At 38.7% G+C, this 19443-nt stretch overlaps 1 protein-coding gene across 4 annotated transcripts in view; it reads left to right on the top strand.

The window, feature by feature from the left end:
• Positions 1-19443, top strand: part of ATAD2B (ATPase family AAA domain containing 2B) — a 166398-nt gene that overhangs the window by 16454 nt on the left and 130501 nt on the right. For 3 of the 4 annotated variants that reach the window (XM_081254850.1, XM_081254848.1, XM_081254849.1), the window contains exon 2: positions 18127-18278. In XM_081254850.1, coding sequence (XP_081110976.1) covers positions 18127-18278 — 152 coding nt within the window. Of the gene's footprint in view, positions 1-4073; positions 4117-18126; positions 18279-19443 lie in introns of those variants that run through there. The other variant, XM_081254851.1, reaches the window with a different exon arrangement.

The following is a 19443-nucleotide window of genomic DNA, read 5'->3' on the forward strand; positions in this document are numbered from 1 at the left end:
ACAATTACTGCTATATATTGATACTTGGCTTTTTTGTTTGTTTAACATGTATAAAACTTCACCTCTTTTAGGTTAATCTAAACGTCAGTAATTAGCATTTATTTGCTTCACCTAAGAGTCACTCAGCAAACTAATACTGTAGTCACAGAACTGGAAAGCAGTCTTTGAAAATATTTCAACTCTTTTTCTACCTCTTTTAGGCCTGTTTGTTGGTACTTTTGGCTTGTCACTAGCTTTTTGTATTTTTTGAGCTTTTAAAAATCCACATCTTAGTTGAGAGAATCAAAGTACATATTTTAAGTAACTTTATAGGTAAATTTGTTTGATTTTTGATTTTATCTTTAGAAAATAACCTCTCAATCCTTCTTTAATATGCTCTTATCATTCTGTACTTATTCTTTTCCAACATTCATTCGTTTCCCAGTGTAACAGAAGCAGAGTGGTGGAAATTGAGGGTTAAACATGGAAAAGAAGTCTAAGAGGGAAATGTAACCATGTATATAACTCTCAGATGAGTAGGGAAAAATACAAGTTCCTCAGAGTAGAGCAAGTTTTTCCTTATATCAGATTCATATATGGGGCTTCCCTGGTGGCACAGTGGTTAAGAATCTGCCTGTCAATGCAGGGGACATGGGTTCGAGCCCCGGTCCAGGAAGATCCCACGTGCCGCGGAGCATCTAAGCCCGTGAGCCACAACTGCTGAAGCCCGCGCGCCTAGAGCCCACGTTCCACAAGAGAAGCCATTGCAGTGAGAAGCCCACGCGCAGTGAGAAGCCCGCGCACCGCAACGAAGAGTAGCCTCCACTCGCCCCACTAGAGAAAGCCTGCGTGCAGCAACGAAGACCCAACGCAGCCAAAAATAAAATAAATAAATTTATAAAAAATAAAAAATCTTACCTTTAAAAAAAAATTCATATGGAGCACCATATGGGTGATATTGAGTAATGTTGTAAAACAATTTCCCCGTCACAATTTTGAACCAAAGCAGCTATAGAGTTCATAGGATTATCTCCGGTATCCAACTGAAAATATAACTTTAAAAAATTCATAGCTGATTCACTTTGTTATACAGCAGAAACTAACACAACATTGTAAAGCAATTATACTCTAATAAAAATGTTAAAAAAAAGATAAAATAAAAAAATTAAAATGTCAAAAAAAAGAGGGAAATGTGAAAAAAAATTCAGTTTTTGGCCATTTCTGTAGTCCAAATATACAAACTTGCAGTTTTTTGGGTCAAGGATGAAATTTACACTTGTAGAAGCGAATGCATATTAATTCCTTAAATCATTTTCCCGGCAAATAATCTTTTTAACCATCCTTGGATACATCCTTGATTGCATGTCTTCTAAATACCTAATTATAGATAAACCTGTAACCTCTGAAAGCTAGGTGGACAGGTGGTAGGATTAACACTTGTTATGAGAACTAAGGAGCCCAACCAGTGTCTGCACCTGAACGGGGAGTGATCCTGTCTCTTTAAGGTTCCACTTCAGAAAAGTGCCGCATTACTTTGAATTATGTATTTGGTATTTCTTTTTGGACGTACATAATGAAGTTTGATTTGTTGATATTTTTGATCTTGTACTAGGGACATTTTATATTTCTGTTATGTCTCTGTGCTGGGGGAGGATTTTGTGAAAAATGAGTAAAAAGCATATGGAATTTTGGATTAAAAGTTCTATGGAAGTACAGAGCTAGGGGGAAAACATACATAAAATGTGTTAACTTTATTTAAATATGAGCTAGACAGTTTTTAGAGAGGTAAGTATTGTGTGTGGCTTATATCAAACAATAGAAAAGTTATCTGTTAAAATTAATAGACTGTGGTTTGTGTTAGCTTTTAGATACTTTGAGTATATGCTGTAAGATTCTGAACTTCAGATGCTTTTGAACTGTGAGTATTTTGATATAAGATTTTTTTTTCATTTTTAGATTGTTATTGTAGTTTTTTTAAAATTTATTTATTTTATTTATTTATTTTTGGCTGCGTTGTGTCTTTGCAGGCTTTCTCTAGTTGCAGTGAGCGGGGGCTACTCTTGGTTGCGGGTTTCTCATTGCAGTGGCTTCTCTTGTTGCAGAGCACCGGCTCTAGGCACGCGGGCTTCAGTAGTTGTGGCACACAGGCTTAGTTGCTCCACAGTATGTGGGATCTTCCCGGACCAGGGCTCAAACCCATGTGCCCTGCATTGGCAGGCGGATTCTTAACCACTGCGCCACCAGGGAAGTCCCTGTTATTGTAGTTTTATCTGGAGGTAGATTATACACCTTTGGTTAAAGTCTTTCTCTCCTAGACTCTTCTATTAGAGTAGGCTGTAAGCTCCCTCGGACCAGCCACTATATTTTATTTTCTTCCAGACTGCTGCATTCCCAGGGCCTAGTGCATCATCTGGCATATAGAAGATGCTTAATAAATACTGATACTTGTTAAATGAATGAATAGCATATTAAGGAGCCGATCTAGTATGTGAAAATTGTGTTGATTGGACTCTGAGAATAGAGGGTAAATAAACCATAGCCCCTACCTTCAGAGCTCTAAGTATGCACATGGTATACACATGAGAAATTATTAACAGGATAAATCAGTTCAAGATAGGGGCCAGGGCTTCCCTGGTGGCGCAGTGGTTGAGAGTCCGCCTGCCGATGCAGGGGACACGGGTTCGTGCCCCGGTCCGGGAAGATCCCACATGCTGCGGAGCGGCTGGGCCCGTGAGCCATGGCCGCTGAGCCTGCGCATCCGGAGCCTGTGCTCTGCAACGGGAGAGGCCACAACAGTGAGAGGCCCGCATACCGCAAAAAAAAAAAAAAAAAAGAGTTCTAATCCTTTATTCACTATTTTGAGTGGAATTCTTTGATGTACTTTAAGGATAGGGATTGTCATGTTCACAGCTATATCCTAAGTTTCTGCAACAGTGCCTTCCAGACATAGTGCTCAATAAATAGTACCCCCCCCACCCCACACCTGTGCCACTCAGCTTGCGGGATCTTAGTTCCCCGACCAGGGATTGAAGCTGGGCCACTGTAGTGAAAGCGCCAAGTCCTAACCACTGGACCACCAGGGATTCCCAATAAATAGTTTTTGAGTGAAGGAATGGAAAGTAGCCTCATTTGAAATTATTTTCATATTGGCAGCCTTCACTTTTGCTATATTTACATGTTGCAACTTGCCCAACAATTTGGCCCATTTGGTGGTAGCCTAATAAAGAGGAGAGGAGTAAACTAAGGTTTATTTAGCATCTAATACTAGGTGTTTAATGCTGTCTCATTTAATCCCTGCAACAACCCCATGAGGCAGGTGATGGTATCCCCATTTTACAGCTGAGGAAATTGAATTGCTGAAGAGGTTAAGTGGCCTGTAGAAGGCCAAATAGGCGTAAGTAGTAGGGTAATATTTAAATCTAGTTCTGTCTTTTCCATGTGTTTATCTTATTGTCTCATCTGTATTTATCACTACTCTTTGATGCTGTTCATTCAGTTTTCAAAAATATCTGAAAAAGTGAAGAAGGATGCCATTGTACAGTCAGAAAATACTGTATGCACTGTGTATAGACAGATTTTTACTAGAATATCTGGAGTTGTGGTGTCTAGTATTGAGACTGGAAGTATGAACAGTAGCCTATAGGGATATGAAATATAGGACAGTGATTTTTCAGTAATTGCTTGCTGCCTGATTTCAGGGGGTGCGTGTAGGGAGAGGAGCAGGCATATCACGTAGAGACTACTCTTTGGCAATATTTTTGCTTCCCAGTATTTTAAAGATGGCTTGGGGAAAATACCCCTATAAAAAGACTAAGTCTGAGGCCTTGTGATCTGCAGTGTACTTGTGCTGCCATCTTTCCCTCTACTTGATGATACTGATTTATCAGTGTGTACATTTATTTTATGCTCTAGGAATCTATTTATCTCTGGGGTAGATAAGTGTTTTCCATTTGTAAAACATGTTTCATACTTTAAACCTGTTGAAAAGACATTATATGGTATATTTATATATGATGATACATACTATTGATTAAACATGTTTAGCGTTATTGGTTTCTATCTGTATTCTAGGACCCAAATTGGGATCTCTGAAACAGTGGTGCTTCAGCTACCCTTAGAATGAAATGTTCTTGCCAGGTAGGAACTTGGAAGTCATTGAGTTTAACTTTTGGTAGTGAGACTTGCTTATTCCTTTGTTTTTTCATTCAATCAATAAATATTTATCAACCAGCTACTACGTTAAAGTGTTAAGTGCCATGTAGACAAACATTTTGTCTCTTTGGTTCATTGTTATAGGGCTGCCATGTTGCAAAAGTCAAGGAAGCACCATTCACACTATAGTCTGTGTTACTGGCTCCCCCTGGAATTGTGCAGTGCACTCCTTGTATGTTACATACTGCAATTCAATACCCAGAAATGGAATAGAGTATATGTGTACTTAAATATTATCTGTAGATTTGCTGTTCCGGTCTCCATTTTTGGAGTAGTGTATAGGAGTTCCTATACCCCTACACCCCTGCCAGTATTTGTCAATATCTAGCTTTTTAATTGCTTTTCTTTGGTTATCAATGAGAATGGGCAACTCTTTATGTCCTAGTAATTTTTTTAATTTATTTTATTTTGGTTGTGTTGGGTCTTAGTTGCGGCCGGCAGGCTCCTTAGTTGCAGCATGTGTGCTCCTTAGTTGTGGCCGGCGGGCTCCTTAGTTGTGGCATGCGAACTCTTAGTTGCGGCACGCATGTGGGATCTGGTTCCCTGACCAGGGATCGAACCTGAGTCCCATGCATTGGAAGGCGGATTCTTAACCACTGCGCCACCAGGGAAGTCCCTGTCTATAGTAATTTAAAAAAAAATTTCTTCATCTTTAAAATGCTTGTTAATATTTTTGTTTTCTACCGGAGTTGCTATTTTTGTCATGTTTTCCAAGAATATTATAGATCAGTGGCTTTTAACCTTTTTTGTCCCATAGTAAGGGATACTTGTTATGTTGTGATGCTGTACGCACATACAGTTTTACCGTTCCTGTTTAGGTCTTTGATTTATTTTATTCATTCTACTAGACAACCTATCCTTTGTAGCGCCACTTTATAATATACCAAGTTCCCATATATATTCTGCTTTGATCTCTGTATTCTTTTTTGTTGGTTTATTTATTCTTACAGCAGTATCATACTATTTCTGTGACTGTGGTTTTGAGGTATGTCTTAATATCCTAAAAGGCAAGTTCTTCCTCTTTGTTATTTTTCAAAGTTGACTTACATAGTTAAAGATTTTGGTATATATTTCCAGTTAAGATTATGGACTTCCTTTAAAGATCCAACTAGAATTTTGACTTTTTAAAAAAATATTTACTTGTTTTATTTATTTTCCTTTCTTCCTTCCTTCCTTCCTCCCTCCCTCCCTCCCTTCCTTCATCCTTCCCTCCTTTCTTTCTTTGTTCCTTCCTTCCTTCCTTCCTTCCTTTCTTGTTGCGTCGGGTCTTAGTTGCGGCACGTGGGCTCTTTGTTATAGCGTGCGGGCTTCTCCCTAGTTGTTGTGTGTGAGCTTCCCTCTAGTTGTGGTGTGTGGGCTCCAGGGTGCGTGGGCTCTGTAGTTTGTGGCACGCAGGCTCTCTCTGTGAGGCGCGTGAGCTCAGTAGTTGTGGTGCATGGGCTTAGTTGCCTCGCGGCATGTGGGATCTTAGTTCCCTGACCAGGGATTGAACCTGCGTCCCCTGCATTGGAAGGCGGATTCTTTACCACTGGGCCATCGGGGAAGTCCCATAGAATTTTGATTTAGAAATTTTAAAAATTTAATTTAATTTTTTATTTTGTTTATTTATTTTGGCTGCTCTGTGTGGCTTGTGGGATCTCTGTTCTCCCACCAGGGATTGAAGCTGGGCCCTCGGCAGTGAAAACATGGAGTCCTAACCACTGAAGCACCAGGGAATTCCCCCAACTAGAATTTTGATTGGGAATGTTTTTGAATTCCTAGATTAATTTACAGAGAATCAACACTTTCATATTAAGTTGTCCATGAGCAAGGAACAGCTCTCACATAGCATAGTTTGCATATTTTTCTTGTGGAATTTGATGCTTTTTTTGGTGACCTAATATATTGTCAGTTTTGGTAAACATTCTTTGTGTGATTGGGAAAAATGTATATATTCTATTAGATGTAGAAAAATGTAAGTATATATATATATATGATGGAAAACATTGAGATGGAAAAATATTACAGTGTGAATTTATTGATTGTTCAGATACTCAAATATCCAGTTTTGTCCCTTATTAAGATTCTACCTAGGGAGTAGTTCCCTGGTGTCCTAGTGGTTAGGACTCTGGGCTTTCACTGCCATGGCCTGGGTTCAATCCCTAGTCCGGGAACTGAGATCCTGCAAGCCGCGGGGTGTGGCTGGAAAAAAAAAAAAAGATTCTACCTCATTTTTTTTATTGTTCAGGTTCTTCTGGTATACATATATATATATATATATATATATATATATATATTTTTTACATCAACTTTTAATTTTAGAATAGTTTGTAATTTTCTTCCTTTTTTAAAAAGATTTATTTATTTATTTATTTATTTATGGCTGCGTCAGGTCTTAGTTGTGGCACGTGGGATCTTCATTGAGGCATGCAGGATCTTTTGTTTTGGCTCGCAGGCTTCTCTCTAGTTGGGGCTTGCGAGTTTTCTCTTCTCTAGTCGTGGCGTGTAGACTGGGCGGGTGGGCTCTGTAGTTTGCAGCACGCAGACTCTGTAGTTGAGGCGCATGAGCTCAGTGGTTGTGGTGCGCAGGCTTAGTTGCCCCATGGCATGTGGGTTCTTAGTTCCCTGACCAAGGATTGAACCTGTGTCCTCTGCATTGCAAGGCGGATTCTTTACCACTGGACCACCAGGGAAGTCCCTCTAATTTTCTTCTTGCTTTATTCTTTGATCTATTGGTTATCTAAAAGTATATTTACTTTTCCAAATTGTTGGGAGTTTATTTTCTAATTACCTTTTTGGTATTTACTTCCAGTTTAATACTCCTGTGTGCAGAGAACATATTCCATATGATTTATTTTATTTTATTTTTTAAAAATTTGTGGGCTTCCCTGGTGGTGCAGTGGTTGAGAGTCCGCCTGCCGATGCAGGGGACGCGGGTTCGTGCCCCGGTCTGGGAAGATCCCACATGCTGCGGAGCAGCTGGGCCCGTGAGCCATGGCCGCTGAGCCTGCGCGTCCGGAGCCTGTGCTCTGCAACGGGAGAGGCCACAACAGTGAGAGGCCTGCGTACCGCAAAAAAAAAAAAAAAAAAAAAAAAAAAATTTGTATTGGAGTATAGTTGATTTACAGTGTTGTGTTTTCTATATGATTTTGATCTTTTGAAATTTGTTATGACTTATTTTTGTCACCCTGTTTATGGTTAGTTTTGGTAATTGTTCCACATACACTTGAAAAGAATGTGAATTCTGCCATCGGTACAGTGTTATAGTTATGTCCAGTAGACCATGTTTGTGCATCTTCTGGTTTTAAAGTTAAGTATTTTCCTTTTTGTGTGTGTGTGTGTGTGGTTGCTCTTAAGACCTAAATGTCTGTTTATTAACTCTTTTTTTTTTTTTTTTTGCGGTACACGGGCCTCTCACTGCTGTGGCCTCTCCCGTTGCGGAGCACAGGCTCCGGACGCTCAGGCTCAGCGGCCATGGCTCACGGGCCCAGCCGCTCCGCGGCATGTGGGACCCCTCCGTACCGGGGCACGAACCCACGTGCCCTGCATCGGCAGGCAGACTCCCAACCACTGCGCCACCAGGGAAGCCCTAAGACCATATGATTTTTTTTTATTTTTTATTTTATTTTATTTTTTTTTTTGCGGTACGCGGGCCTCTCACTGTTGTGGACTCTCCCGTTGCGGAGCACAGGCTCCGGACGCGCAGGCTCAGCGGCCATGGCTCACGGGCCCAGCCGCTCCACGGCATGTGGGATCTTCCCGGACCGGGGCACGAACCCGTGTCCCCTGCATCGGCAGGCGGACTCTCAACCACTGTGCCACCAGGGAAGCCCAGACCATATGATTTTTAAAGGCAACAGTTCAACTGGAAATGGAAGTGTCTTTCTTTAATTCTTTAATATCTATTGAGTGACTCCATGTTCCAGACACTGAAGATAAAGGAGTACACAAGACTCTTAACCTCAGCTCCTTGGCAAAATATTTTTATTTAAAAATTATGAAATCAGTATTTCAAATAATATGGAAGTGCACAGATAAAGGAAGGACTTTCCCCATCTCCCTTAATTCCTCTAGCTCGTTCTTCCTAGGGATAATCACTGTTAAAGCTGGTGTACGTCTTTCCAGACCATTGCACATGTATGTATGGGTTATTTATATGTCTATGTGTGTGTATGCATATATATATAATAATAATAATTATTATTATTATCTTTTTTTGACTATCACTCAGCTTTCAGGATCTTAGTTCCCCGACCAAGGGTCGAACCCTTGGCCCCTGCAGTGGAAGCACGGAGTCCTAACCACTCGACCGCCAGGGAATTCCCTATATGTGTATACTTTTAACAGAAATAGAATCATACCTTATATACTATTTATGATAGTTAATTTTTCTACTTAAATATGTATCATGTACATTCTTTCATATCTGTCCTTCTTGCTGGCTTTTTAACATTTTGTTGTATCATTACACCATCACTTTAACTTTTCCCTGTTGATACACAGTTACGTTGTCTCCATGTTTTTAATATTATAAATAATGTCACATAAAATGACCTTTCTCTTTTAGGCAAAGTGGAAATAAATACTGAGTCAAAGGTATACTGTACTTTACATTTTTATAGGTTTTGCCAAATTGTTCTATAAATAGGCTAAATCAGTATGCACTCCTCTCCCCAATACTCTCAGCACTGTTAAGTTTTTATATACCTTTTTTTTTTTTTTTTTTTTTTTTCTTTTTGCGGTATGCGGGCCTCTCACTGTTGTGGCCTCTCCCGTTGCGGAGCACAGGCTCCGGATGCGCAGGCCCAGCGGCCATGGCTCACGGGCCCAGCCACTCCGCGGCATATGGGATCCTCCCAGACCGGGGCACGAACCCGTATCCCCTGCATCGGCAGGCGGACTCTCAACCACTGCGCCACCAGGGAGGCCCAAGTTTTTATATACCTTTTACTGGCCGATTTAAGGAGTTAGGATTTAAGTTTCTTGAAGGGCAGAGTGTTTAATCATCAAGTATCTTTAGTATCTAACACAGTAACAGGTGTTAATAAATTTTGTTTGTGGAATGAATGGATCCCTGAAGATAATTAATAAGCTTATGAAATTATGTTAATACTACAAAGCCAAACAAGTATCCTTACTTGAGACTGTATCCACTGTCAGACTGCAGGTGTAATATTTGTTACTTACACTTCTTCACCTGGTTCTAACAATCTTATGAGGTAAATAGTAGTTTTTGAATTACAGTGGTAGTGCTGCAATATAAGACTGGTTCTGTCTAACTTTTAAGTCTGTGGCATTTTTCAGTATGCCTATTGTCTCTTTGTCATTAAAAATTTTTTTTCTTTTATTATTTATTTTTGGCTGCTTTGGGTCTTCGTTGCTGCACGCGGGCTTTCTCTAGTTGCGGCGAGTGGGGGCTACTCTTTGTTGTGGTGCACAGGCTTCTCAGTGTGGTGGCTTCTCTTGTTGCAGAGCACGGGCTCTAGGGCGCACGGGCTTCGGTAGTTGCGGCACATGGGCTCAGTAGTTGTGGCGCACGGGCCTAGCTGCTCCGTGGCATGTGGGATCTTCCCTGACCAGGGCTCAAACACATGTCCCTTGCATTGACAGGCGGATTCTTAACCACTGTGCCACGGGGAAGTCCCTCTTTGTCGTTTTAAGTAATATAATATTTTCAGGTAAAAGAATTATCTTCCAGGAAGAAAAATGCAGTTTAAACTATAATAGGCTATTTTTTAAATCTTTTTACAACTCCTCAGCTCACTTCTATATATTTTTTTCCCTTTCAATATTCTTTCATGATGATTATTTAGAAATATTAAACTAGTAAGCCATTGCTCTTGGGATATTTGAGGAAATTTTAGGACATTTTGTGTGCCTGAAGTTTTAGGACTTTGTAGAATAGTACTGGCTCTAAGAAAATAAACAGCAGTGTGAGTTTTGTTTCCTGAAGTCATGGTAACTGCTGCCTCTGTGAATTCTTTTTACAAATGAAAGAGAAAGAAATTGACTGAATTTCTAAGCTCTCATGAAAACAGGAGTACCTATTTTTAAGAAAGGTAGAAAAAAAGGCTGTCTTATAAAGGAAATTGGAAAGATTGATTGCACCCATATACTTTCTGATCTAACCTGTTGGCAGTTCCTATTCTGTTTTTTCTTGTTTGTTGAGGATTTTTTTCTCATCAGTTATCTTGCTCTTTTATTTTTTTGTTTTGGCCTTGCTGTGTAGCTTGTAGGTTCTTAGTTCCCCAACCAGGGATCGAACCTGGCATTGAGAGCGCCAAGTTCTAACCCATGGACCTCCAGGGAATTACCCTCTTTAAAATTTTATTGTATTTTATTCTCTTCTCTGGTTCCTTTTCTTCTGTTTACAAGAATCCAGGTCTTCTTTTAAAAAAAGAAAATCCTTCACTGCCTTCTTTGACTTTGTAACCTCTTTAAGCCTATTATCTTATTCTTCTTAATTCTGACACATAAGAGTAGCTCTGTAGTTTATCAACTCTACATTATTACCACTCACTGGGTTCTTCACTTAGCGATTTCCACCTCAGCATTTTGCAGAAATTGCCCTATCAGAAGTTACAGTGACCTCCTAATTACCAATCCACATGTTTATCAGCTTTCATCCTGTTTAGTCTGTTTTTTAAATTTAATGAATTAATTTAATTTATTTACTTTTGGCTGTGTTGGGTCTTCATTGCTGCGTGTGGGCTTTCTGTAGTTGCCGTGAGCGGGGTCTACTCTTTCTTGCGGTGTGCGGGTTTCTCATTGCGGTGGCTTCTCCGTGTTGCAGAGCACGGGCTCTAGGGCACGTGGACTTCAGTAGTTGTGGCACGTGGGCTCAGTACTTGTGGCGCACGGGCCTAGCTGCTCCATGGAATGTGGGGTCTTCCTGGACCAGGGCTCGAACCTGTGTCCCTTGCATTGGCAGGTGGATTCTTGACCACTGCACCACCAGGGAAGCCCCATTGTTTAGTCTTTTTGGAACCAACTTCCACTCCCCCTGTTTGAGTGAGACACTGTATTTTTCTTTAGTTTATATGAGATCCTTTCTGCTTATTCCTTTAATGTAAATGTAGGCATTTTTTAAGGTTTTGACTTTTTTTTTTTTGCAGTACGCGGGCCTCTCACTGTTGTGGCCTCTCCTGCCTGCATCAGCAGGCGGACTCTCAACCACTGTGCCACCAGGGAAGCCCAAGGTTTTGACTTTTGCCCTCTTGTTTTTTATTCTATATTTATTACCTGTGACGCTTTTATTACAATTTCATATCTATCTCTAGTCCTCACATCACTCTGTCTCAGAACTGCATTTCCGACAGTCTGATAGACATCTCCGTAGATTTCTGGCTAGAATTCTAAACCTTATTTTCGAAATTGGAATTCACTGTTACATTTCTCCCGTCAACATATGCCTCCCGCCCCCCCCACTTCCTCCATAGCTCCTAAAACACAAAATCCACTTTTTACACCTGCCCAGTCTTTATTTTGAATATTGGTATTACTAATATTTTAGTTATTCAGCTTTATGTAATCAATTTCTTATTTTCTACTTTTACAATTCTATATGAGGCCATCATCAAGACTTGAATTAGGGCTTCGCTGGTAGCACAGTGGTTGAGAGTCCGCCTGCCGATGCAGGGGACACGGGTTCGTGCCCCGGTCCGGGAAGATCCCACGTGCCGCAGAACGGCTGGGCCCGTGAGCCATGGCCGCTGAGCCTGCGTGTCCAGAGCTTGTGCTCCGCAACGGGAGAGGCCCGCATATCGCAAAAAAAAAAAAAAAAAGACTTGAATTCATCTATTGGTCTGCTAATTCACTTATTTCCTTGAATTTTTCATTTTTTAATGCTGTACTTGGGTACATTCTTTTTGTCTTTACATTGAAGTACAGGTTCTGGATTTCTGACAAATTGTGATCAGGGCAGGAAGCCTTCCCTGAAAACCAGAGCAGCATAAATTCTTCTCTGTTTTATTATTTTCAACTTCTTTTACCTATTTTTACAAGATTTATGGTAGAATAGTGTTCAGTATTTGTGGTAGCTGATGAGTATGGTTTAAGAAATTCTTAAGACTCAAGGAGAAAATCATTTCTGTAAATTGGAAAAATTTTCTGCCTGATTTTAGAAGGTTAGAGTTTAAGAGAAAAAGTCACTTAGGTGGGGATGACTTAACTTTTCCTTTCTGTAGTATTTGACACTGTTACTCTTACACTTCTCATGGAAGTTATCTCATCCTTGAATCATGTTCCTCTGACCATTCTATGTGTTACATTACTGTTACAAAATAAAGTCCACGTGATTTATGATGTCTTCCTTCATCTCTGTTAGCAGTTTTCATTTTTTGCTTTCAGAGAATTGTGTATTTCTATTATAGTACTTAGTATAACATGCCATATATCATTACTGTGACTGTTTGTGAACTCAACAGATTGTGTATTGGGTTGTAAGTAGGTTTTACTCTTTTTTTACCATCCCCCCCAACCCCCATGTCTTATGTACCCAGTAGGTCCTCAACAAATGTTTGTTAAATGAAATTATTCCCTTAGTTTGAAATGCCTTTCCTGCTCGTGGATTGTAATCACTCTGACACATATTGCTAAATGACTGTGGGTAGGTTGCATAATCTCTCTTAAATATTTTTGTCCTGAAACTGGCAACGCCTTCCCTCAAAGGGTTAGGTTATAATTAACTAGTAAAATGCTTTGAAGAAGTTAAAGTTGAGCATTATGATCATCCTATTAAAGGTGAACTGTTAGTATCAGGTTTGTAGGTAAAAACTTTCCCAAAGCTTGAAGTTAATTAAATGGTGTTGAAGTAATTATTTTGTAGTATTTACATTTTGGTTATTTGCTTTATTTAAATCCCTGCATTTCTTTGGAGGGAAGGAGTCTTTTGTAATGCTATTTATTCTGAGGTCTCTGTCACTGAGCCAAGTCACCACTGAAACCCTTTCATTGTAAGAGTGGTACAGTAGTGCAGTGCAGCAGTTAGGATGATGTGTGTCATATTATACTTGAACTGTTTTATATACCAGAGGTCCTCAGACTTTCGTGTACTAAGAATCATTCAGAGGCCCTCATTTAAAATATCCCCACCTCCAAGAGCTCTAGTTTAGCAGGTTATGTTTGTTTAATGAGAAGTCAGGTGCTTTATGATTCAGTTAGTATGTGGACAACACTTTGAGAGACACTCCTGAATGCAACTGTAAAAAGCCAGTAGAACGTGAAAGAATGAGTAATAAATAAACACAAACTCATTTAAATCGATATTGAAAGAGTTATATAATAACTTACATTATTTAAAAAATGGCTAGACTTCAAATATTTTACTATTTTGTCTTTAATTCAGTAAGTACATAGTACTTATTCTCAGAGTGTGTTTGTGAAACTTCAGTACCTACAGATGCTCCATGAAAAAAGAGCTTGATCAAATAAGCTTGTGAAATGTTATATACTGTCTTTCATACTTAGAGCTATACTGCATGTTAACTTTTTTTTTTTTTTGGCGGCACCTCGCGGCATGTGGGGTCTTAGTTCCCTGACCAGGGATTGAACCCAAGTCCCTTGCATTGGAAGCCTGGAGTCTTAACCACTGGACTGCCAGGGAAATCCCTGCATATTAACATATTAAAGACTATTAGAAGTCCTGAAGCAAAAAACCTTGGACCTCATTGTTTCTCAAATTTATTTGTCCATGAGTCTTCCTTTGTTTCTCCTAATAATTTCTATTAATTTACAGAACAAACTTGGGAAAGTCTTGCCTTTTTTCCCCTTGGTATAGTGTGGAATTAAAAAGAAGTAGGGTATTTTTTATAATTAAAGAACTTAAAATCTTGCTCGAATGTCAAGACTTGGATGTGATACTTTAAAGATGGTAAATATATAATGCTAAATTGAATATAATTAAGTGCCAAAATGTAGAGTTGCAGCTAGCAGAGGGAGAAAGGTCAATTTAGGTTAGATTCTTCAGGTAAGATTTTGAGGGACAGATGGGTCTTGAAGGATGAGTGGTGGGATTTGATTAGGAGTAATGCTGGCCTGGACTATCTAAATTGGTAAAGTAGTTTATAGGTATCAGTTTCTTTTTTCACAAATATGTCTTAGCTTAGAACATATGACAGTGCTTCCTCAGTGACTTATTTGTTGAATATGTTATATAGTAATGCTTTTCAAACTAACGTGTATAAGAATTATCTGGGGAATCTTGTCAAAAATGGTTTCTGATTGGATGGGTCAGGAGTGCAGCACATTTGAAATGACAAATGTAGAGGCTGATCAAGTCTTGGATCAGTAGTTGAGTAAGATGACCTTTGAGGCACACTTTAACCTTGGTATTTTATAAATATTCTAGGGTGGAGTGTCTGAGGTAGTAGACAGAGAGCAATATTAGGAATGGAAGGACCTAAATTCTATGTTTTTTTTTTTTTCTCAAGTCTGTCAGTCATTTGTTAGCCATATGACCTTGGGCTAGAGTTAGTTAACTTATGTCTGAGCTTCTCTATTTACTCTGTTAAAGGGTGGGGTTGGAGAAGGCAAGTGCCTGAGGAAGTGAAATAATACAATTAAAAAAAACCCATTTCTGTGACCTCCCTGGTGGTCCAGTGGTTAAGAATCTACCTTCCAATGCAGGGGACGCAGGTTCGATCCCTGATCAGGGAACTAAGATCCCACATGCCATGGAGCAACTAAGCCCGTGTACTGCAACTACCGAGCCCACGTGCTCTGGAGCCCGCATGCCACAACTAGAGAGAAGCCCGCATGCCTCAAACGAACAGCCCGTGCACTGCAGTGAAAGATCTGCAACTGAGACCCAACACAGCCAAAAAAATAAATAAATAAAATAAAAAACAAATAAATAAATAAAGTAAAAAAAAAAAGAAACATCCATTTCTTAAGTACATTAAGCATGTTTACTGTTAAATACTATTACATGATTGAATTGCATCTTAAATGGTTTTTCCCACCTCTACGTGGGATGGTTTGGAAGTAGCTAACTAGTTTTTCTGGGGAACTTAAACTAATGAGCGGAAGTGTATGTTACACAGCTAACATGTTTATTATCCTTACTTATAGACATTTTGTTGTTTGAATTTCTAATCATTTTTTCCTTTGTGCCTTTCAGTATGAAATGTGGTCTTGTGGCTTTAAAACTAGTTCATGGTAAATTGTATTACAGCACAAAATAAAAAATTGGTCTTTTTGTGAAAAACATTTTAGTAAGTGGATATTAATTCTATAGGTTATACTTGGATACCTTTAAACATATATTGCAAGTATGTCTCATGTTTGTTTGCAAGTGGCTACATTTTGACTAATTATTTGTGTAATGTAGTCGTGTTGCTTTGGGAACATATGATACAGAAATGACATTTATGAAATGGATAGTTTTTATATATTTTTCCTTTTTTTAAATAAATTTATTTATTTTTGGCTGCATTGGGTCTTCGTTCCTGCACGTGGGCTTTCTCTAGTTGCGGCAAGAGGGGGCTGTTCTTTGTTGTGGTGCGCAGGCTTCTTGTTGTGATGGCTTCTCTTGTTGTGCAGCCCGGGCTCTAGGCACGCGGGCTTCAGTAGTTGTGGTGCGCGGGCTCAGTTGTGGCTCATGGGCTCTAGAGCGCAGGCTCAGTAGTTGTGGCGTACGGGCTTAGTTGCTCCGCAGCATGTGGGATCTTCCCGGACCAGGGCTCGAACCCGTGTCCCCTGCATTGGCAGGCGGATTCTTAACCACTGCGCCACCAGGGAAGTCCCTATATATTTTTCTTAAAAGAATTGTAGCATAAAGGGAAATAACTCAAAAATGCTTAAATGGTAGTATATTGAAAATGATCATACATGCTTTTGAAATACTGATCAATAATCTTAAGTGATAAAGTATTAGCATATGAATTAAATCTTCTCTAAAGAAAAGGTAACCCTTTCGTCCACTCTCTTCCCCACCTGTCCAGCATCCAAGGAATTGGGTGGCGAAGAGGAAAGCTGCTCCTCAGAGACAGTGACTCCCCTAGTTTGAAGACATGAAACTAGGGAGGGGTTAGTGGAATTGTGATGGATGGAGGTCTCGGGTTGAGAGATTGGTTACATTACACAAATTAATTAGTTGAAAGAGCAAATGAATAAATGTATTTGAAGATAATGGAAGCCGTGTTTCTCATTGGAAAGGACTTACAAACGTAAAAAGGGAAAGTCTAGAAAGAAACTTAAGGTATGGAATTAGTTGAAAGCATTGGTGTACACACATTTTTAAAATAATTATTTATGCACAGATAAAGAAATAGATATAGATGTCTATATTTCTATGTATCTATATAAATTAATATATCCTAGCTTTCTCTGCTGAGAGGACTCAATAGCAGTGAAACTCCGGTAACATTGAGCACACCTAGTGCCCAGATCTTGATTTCTGAATACCATCCTTGACTAAGAGGAACCTGAGCTTAATTTCTAGGGTCAGGAAGGGAGAGTACAAGATGAGCCTACAGATTTCTTTTGTGCCAGAAAGTAAGGAAGTACTCAAAATGATGGGGACATGTCAACAGAATATTGGAACCACTTTGAAAGGGCTCCTGATGGCCAAATCTTGTATAATTTGAGCAAAGAAATAGAGTAATGGATTAAAACCCACAGAATAAAGTAAGAATCCATGAATCCATACTGATATAAATAAATGCGTGAATGAATTGAGAAAGGAGGGTTGGGAGGGAAAATTCTTTTTATTTATTTTTTGGTTGCATTGGGTCTTAGTTGTGGCACTCAGGATATTTTGTTGTGGTGTGCAGGCTTCTCTCTAGTTGTGGCGCATGGGCTCATTAGTTGCGGTGCATGGACTTCAGAGTGCGAGGGCTTAGTTGCCCCGTGGCCTGTGGGATCCTAGTTCCCGGACCAGGGATTGAACCGGTGTCCCCTTCATTGCAAGACAGATTCTTAACCACTGGACCACCAGGGAAATCCCGGGAAAATTCTTTAAAGTAGGATGCCAACTAAAACATATAGGAGTGATACGATTAGATAATTACCATCATGATGGTATTGGATAAAGGCAAGAGCATTCAATGAATGCTGTGGCTAGTGGGTAGAGGTTTGATGAGGAACAGGATATTGGTGGATTATCAGAATGGTTTCATATAAACTAATCAAATACAAAGGGAAAAATAGTGACTTTATGGTGGAGAAACCTGGCAGACACCAACTTGACTAGGTGATCAAGGTTATACCTAATGATGGGTAGGTATAGTATGCATAATATCATGTCTGTATATTCTTTCTATGAATGTTATGGCCTGACTTGGGTTACGAGGAACATCAGATGCCCACATCACAAAGGGGATGAGGAACCAAGCAGGAACCATCTCTGACTGACCCAGACTGATAGTCATCCTGGAAAATAAAAAGCCTATATTCTTTACAGTCAAGGGCATGAAAATGGGGAAAGATTAAAGGATTGTTCCAGATAGAAGGAGACAGAGGAGATATGATAAGTACATACAATATATGTTCCTGGTTAGGATCCTGAACCAGAAAGGAAAGAGAGACCTTGTTGGGACATATGATAAAATTTGAATGTGTCCGTGGACTGGCTCTGTGTTATATCAATGATGATTTCCTAATTGGGAGAGTTGAACGATGCTAATATAGCAGAGTGTTCTTATTTTGGGAGTTACACACCGGAGTATTTAGGACAGGAATGATGAATCATGTCATAAAAAGTTGTATCTACACATATTCTGTAGGCTTGAAGCTATTTTAAAATAAAAACAAACTAAACATACTTTTCTGAGGATACATTTATCTTTCTAACTTTTTTGTTTCTGTATTTACAGATTATTACATTTTGCTACACTTGTAGAGAGATTCCTTCAGTAAATGTTTATTGGTTGAATAAGCACCGTACTTTATCCAAGAATTTAAGAATTCTGTTAATTTTAATAGGATAATAAATACATTTTAAACTCTGTCTTTCAGAAAGCTGAAGTTGATGGTAGTTTAAGTGATAGCCATGTGTCTCCTCCAGCCAAACGCACTTTGAAACAACCTGATTCTGTTTGCAAAGACAAATCAAAATCACGAAGTACTGGTCAGCGAGAGGAATGGAACATATCAACTGGACAGGCCAGGTGAGAATGGAGAACTCCTCCATTGTTTTTTCATGAATTATTTGATGTGATTCAGGGCTGATAATTGCTGATTTTCTTAAATTGTAAAGCCACCTGGCTAGAAATACTTATAAATTGTATTAAGCTTATTTTATAATTTCTGTATGTAATTTTATTTTCTCTAAATATGCCAAAAATATATGTAGTATGTAATAGAAACTAATATTACTAAAACAATAAGAATTTGGATAGGTCTTGAATGTGCATATGTGTTTATAGTCCTGAAAATTTAAATAAAAACATATGGTTAAAATTATATTTTTTACTTGAAAATAAGTAAGATAAAATCTCCCCTTCCTAAAATTAAGTATTCCACTTGAATTGGTATACTAAAATGTAATAAAATCTAAATTAATTTTTAAAGAAATCTTTTCATCTCTCTGGTTGTTTTCAACTTAAATTTGCTTTGTGTCTGTTTCGATATGTATTAGAAAACAATTTTACTCACTTAACAAAAGTAAGCGGTACTAATTTAATGTAGATAGGATAGGTGTACACACACTCAGAAAAAATTTAAATTTGAGCTTAGAGTCTTTAGCTTCTCTTTTTTCCACTGTTTGATGTAGAAGTGCTGATGATGTGCCAACTGCAAACCAGAAGTAAAAGGGAATTCCCTTTTGACAGTATTTTGATTTTATGTGTGTAGGTAAATTCGGGATACTCTTAGGCTTTAATGAAAATAATCTTTGCAGTTATATAGATTTTGACAGGCATTGTACATTTACTAGTCTCTAAAGAGTCTTTACCTATTTTAATATGTATTTAAAATTTTAAATTTTGCATTGGCTGGGATTTAAGTAGAAGATTATGTGAATCATAGTCTATTGATTTTTTTTAACTTTACCATACTCCTTCATCTGTGAGATGAAACAGATCCAGATAACTATAATGATGTTACTTAAAATAAGTACATCCTTTTAAATACACTTCCACACTTGATCTGCCTGTTGTACTCTGTATCCTGTATTTATTAAATGAGTGAATCAAGCTTCTTTTTCTAGTAAATGTTTTAAAAAGTGTTCTTGTAGTGTTAAAAGTTTGACCTTTAATTGTAAGATAATTTTTACAGTTTAATTCAGGTGTAAGTTTCTGATACCATAGGTTTCCCACATCTTATCCACTCAAA

The sequence above is a fragment of the Mesoplodon bidens genome (assembly GCF_964165515.1).
Source record: "Mesoplodon bidens genome assembly, chromosome: 14".
NCBI lineage: Eukaryota > Metazoa > Chordata > Mammalia > Artiodactyla > Ziphiidae > Mesoplodon > Mesoplodon bidens.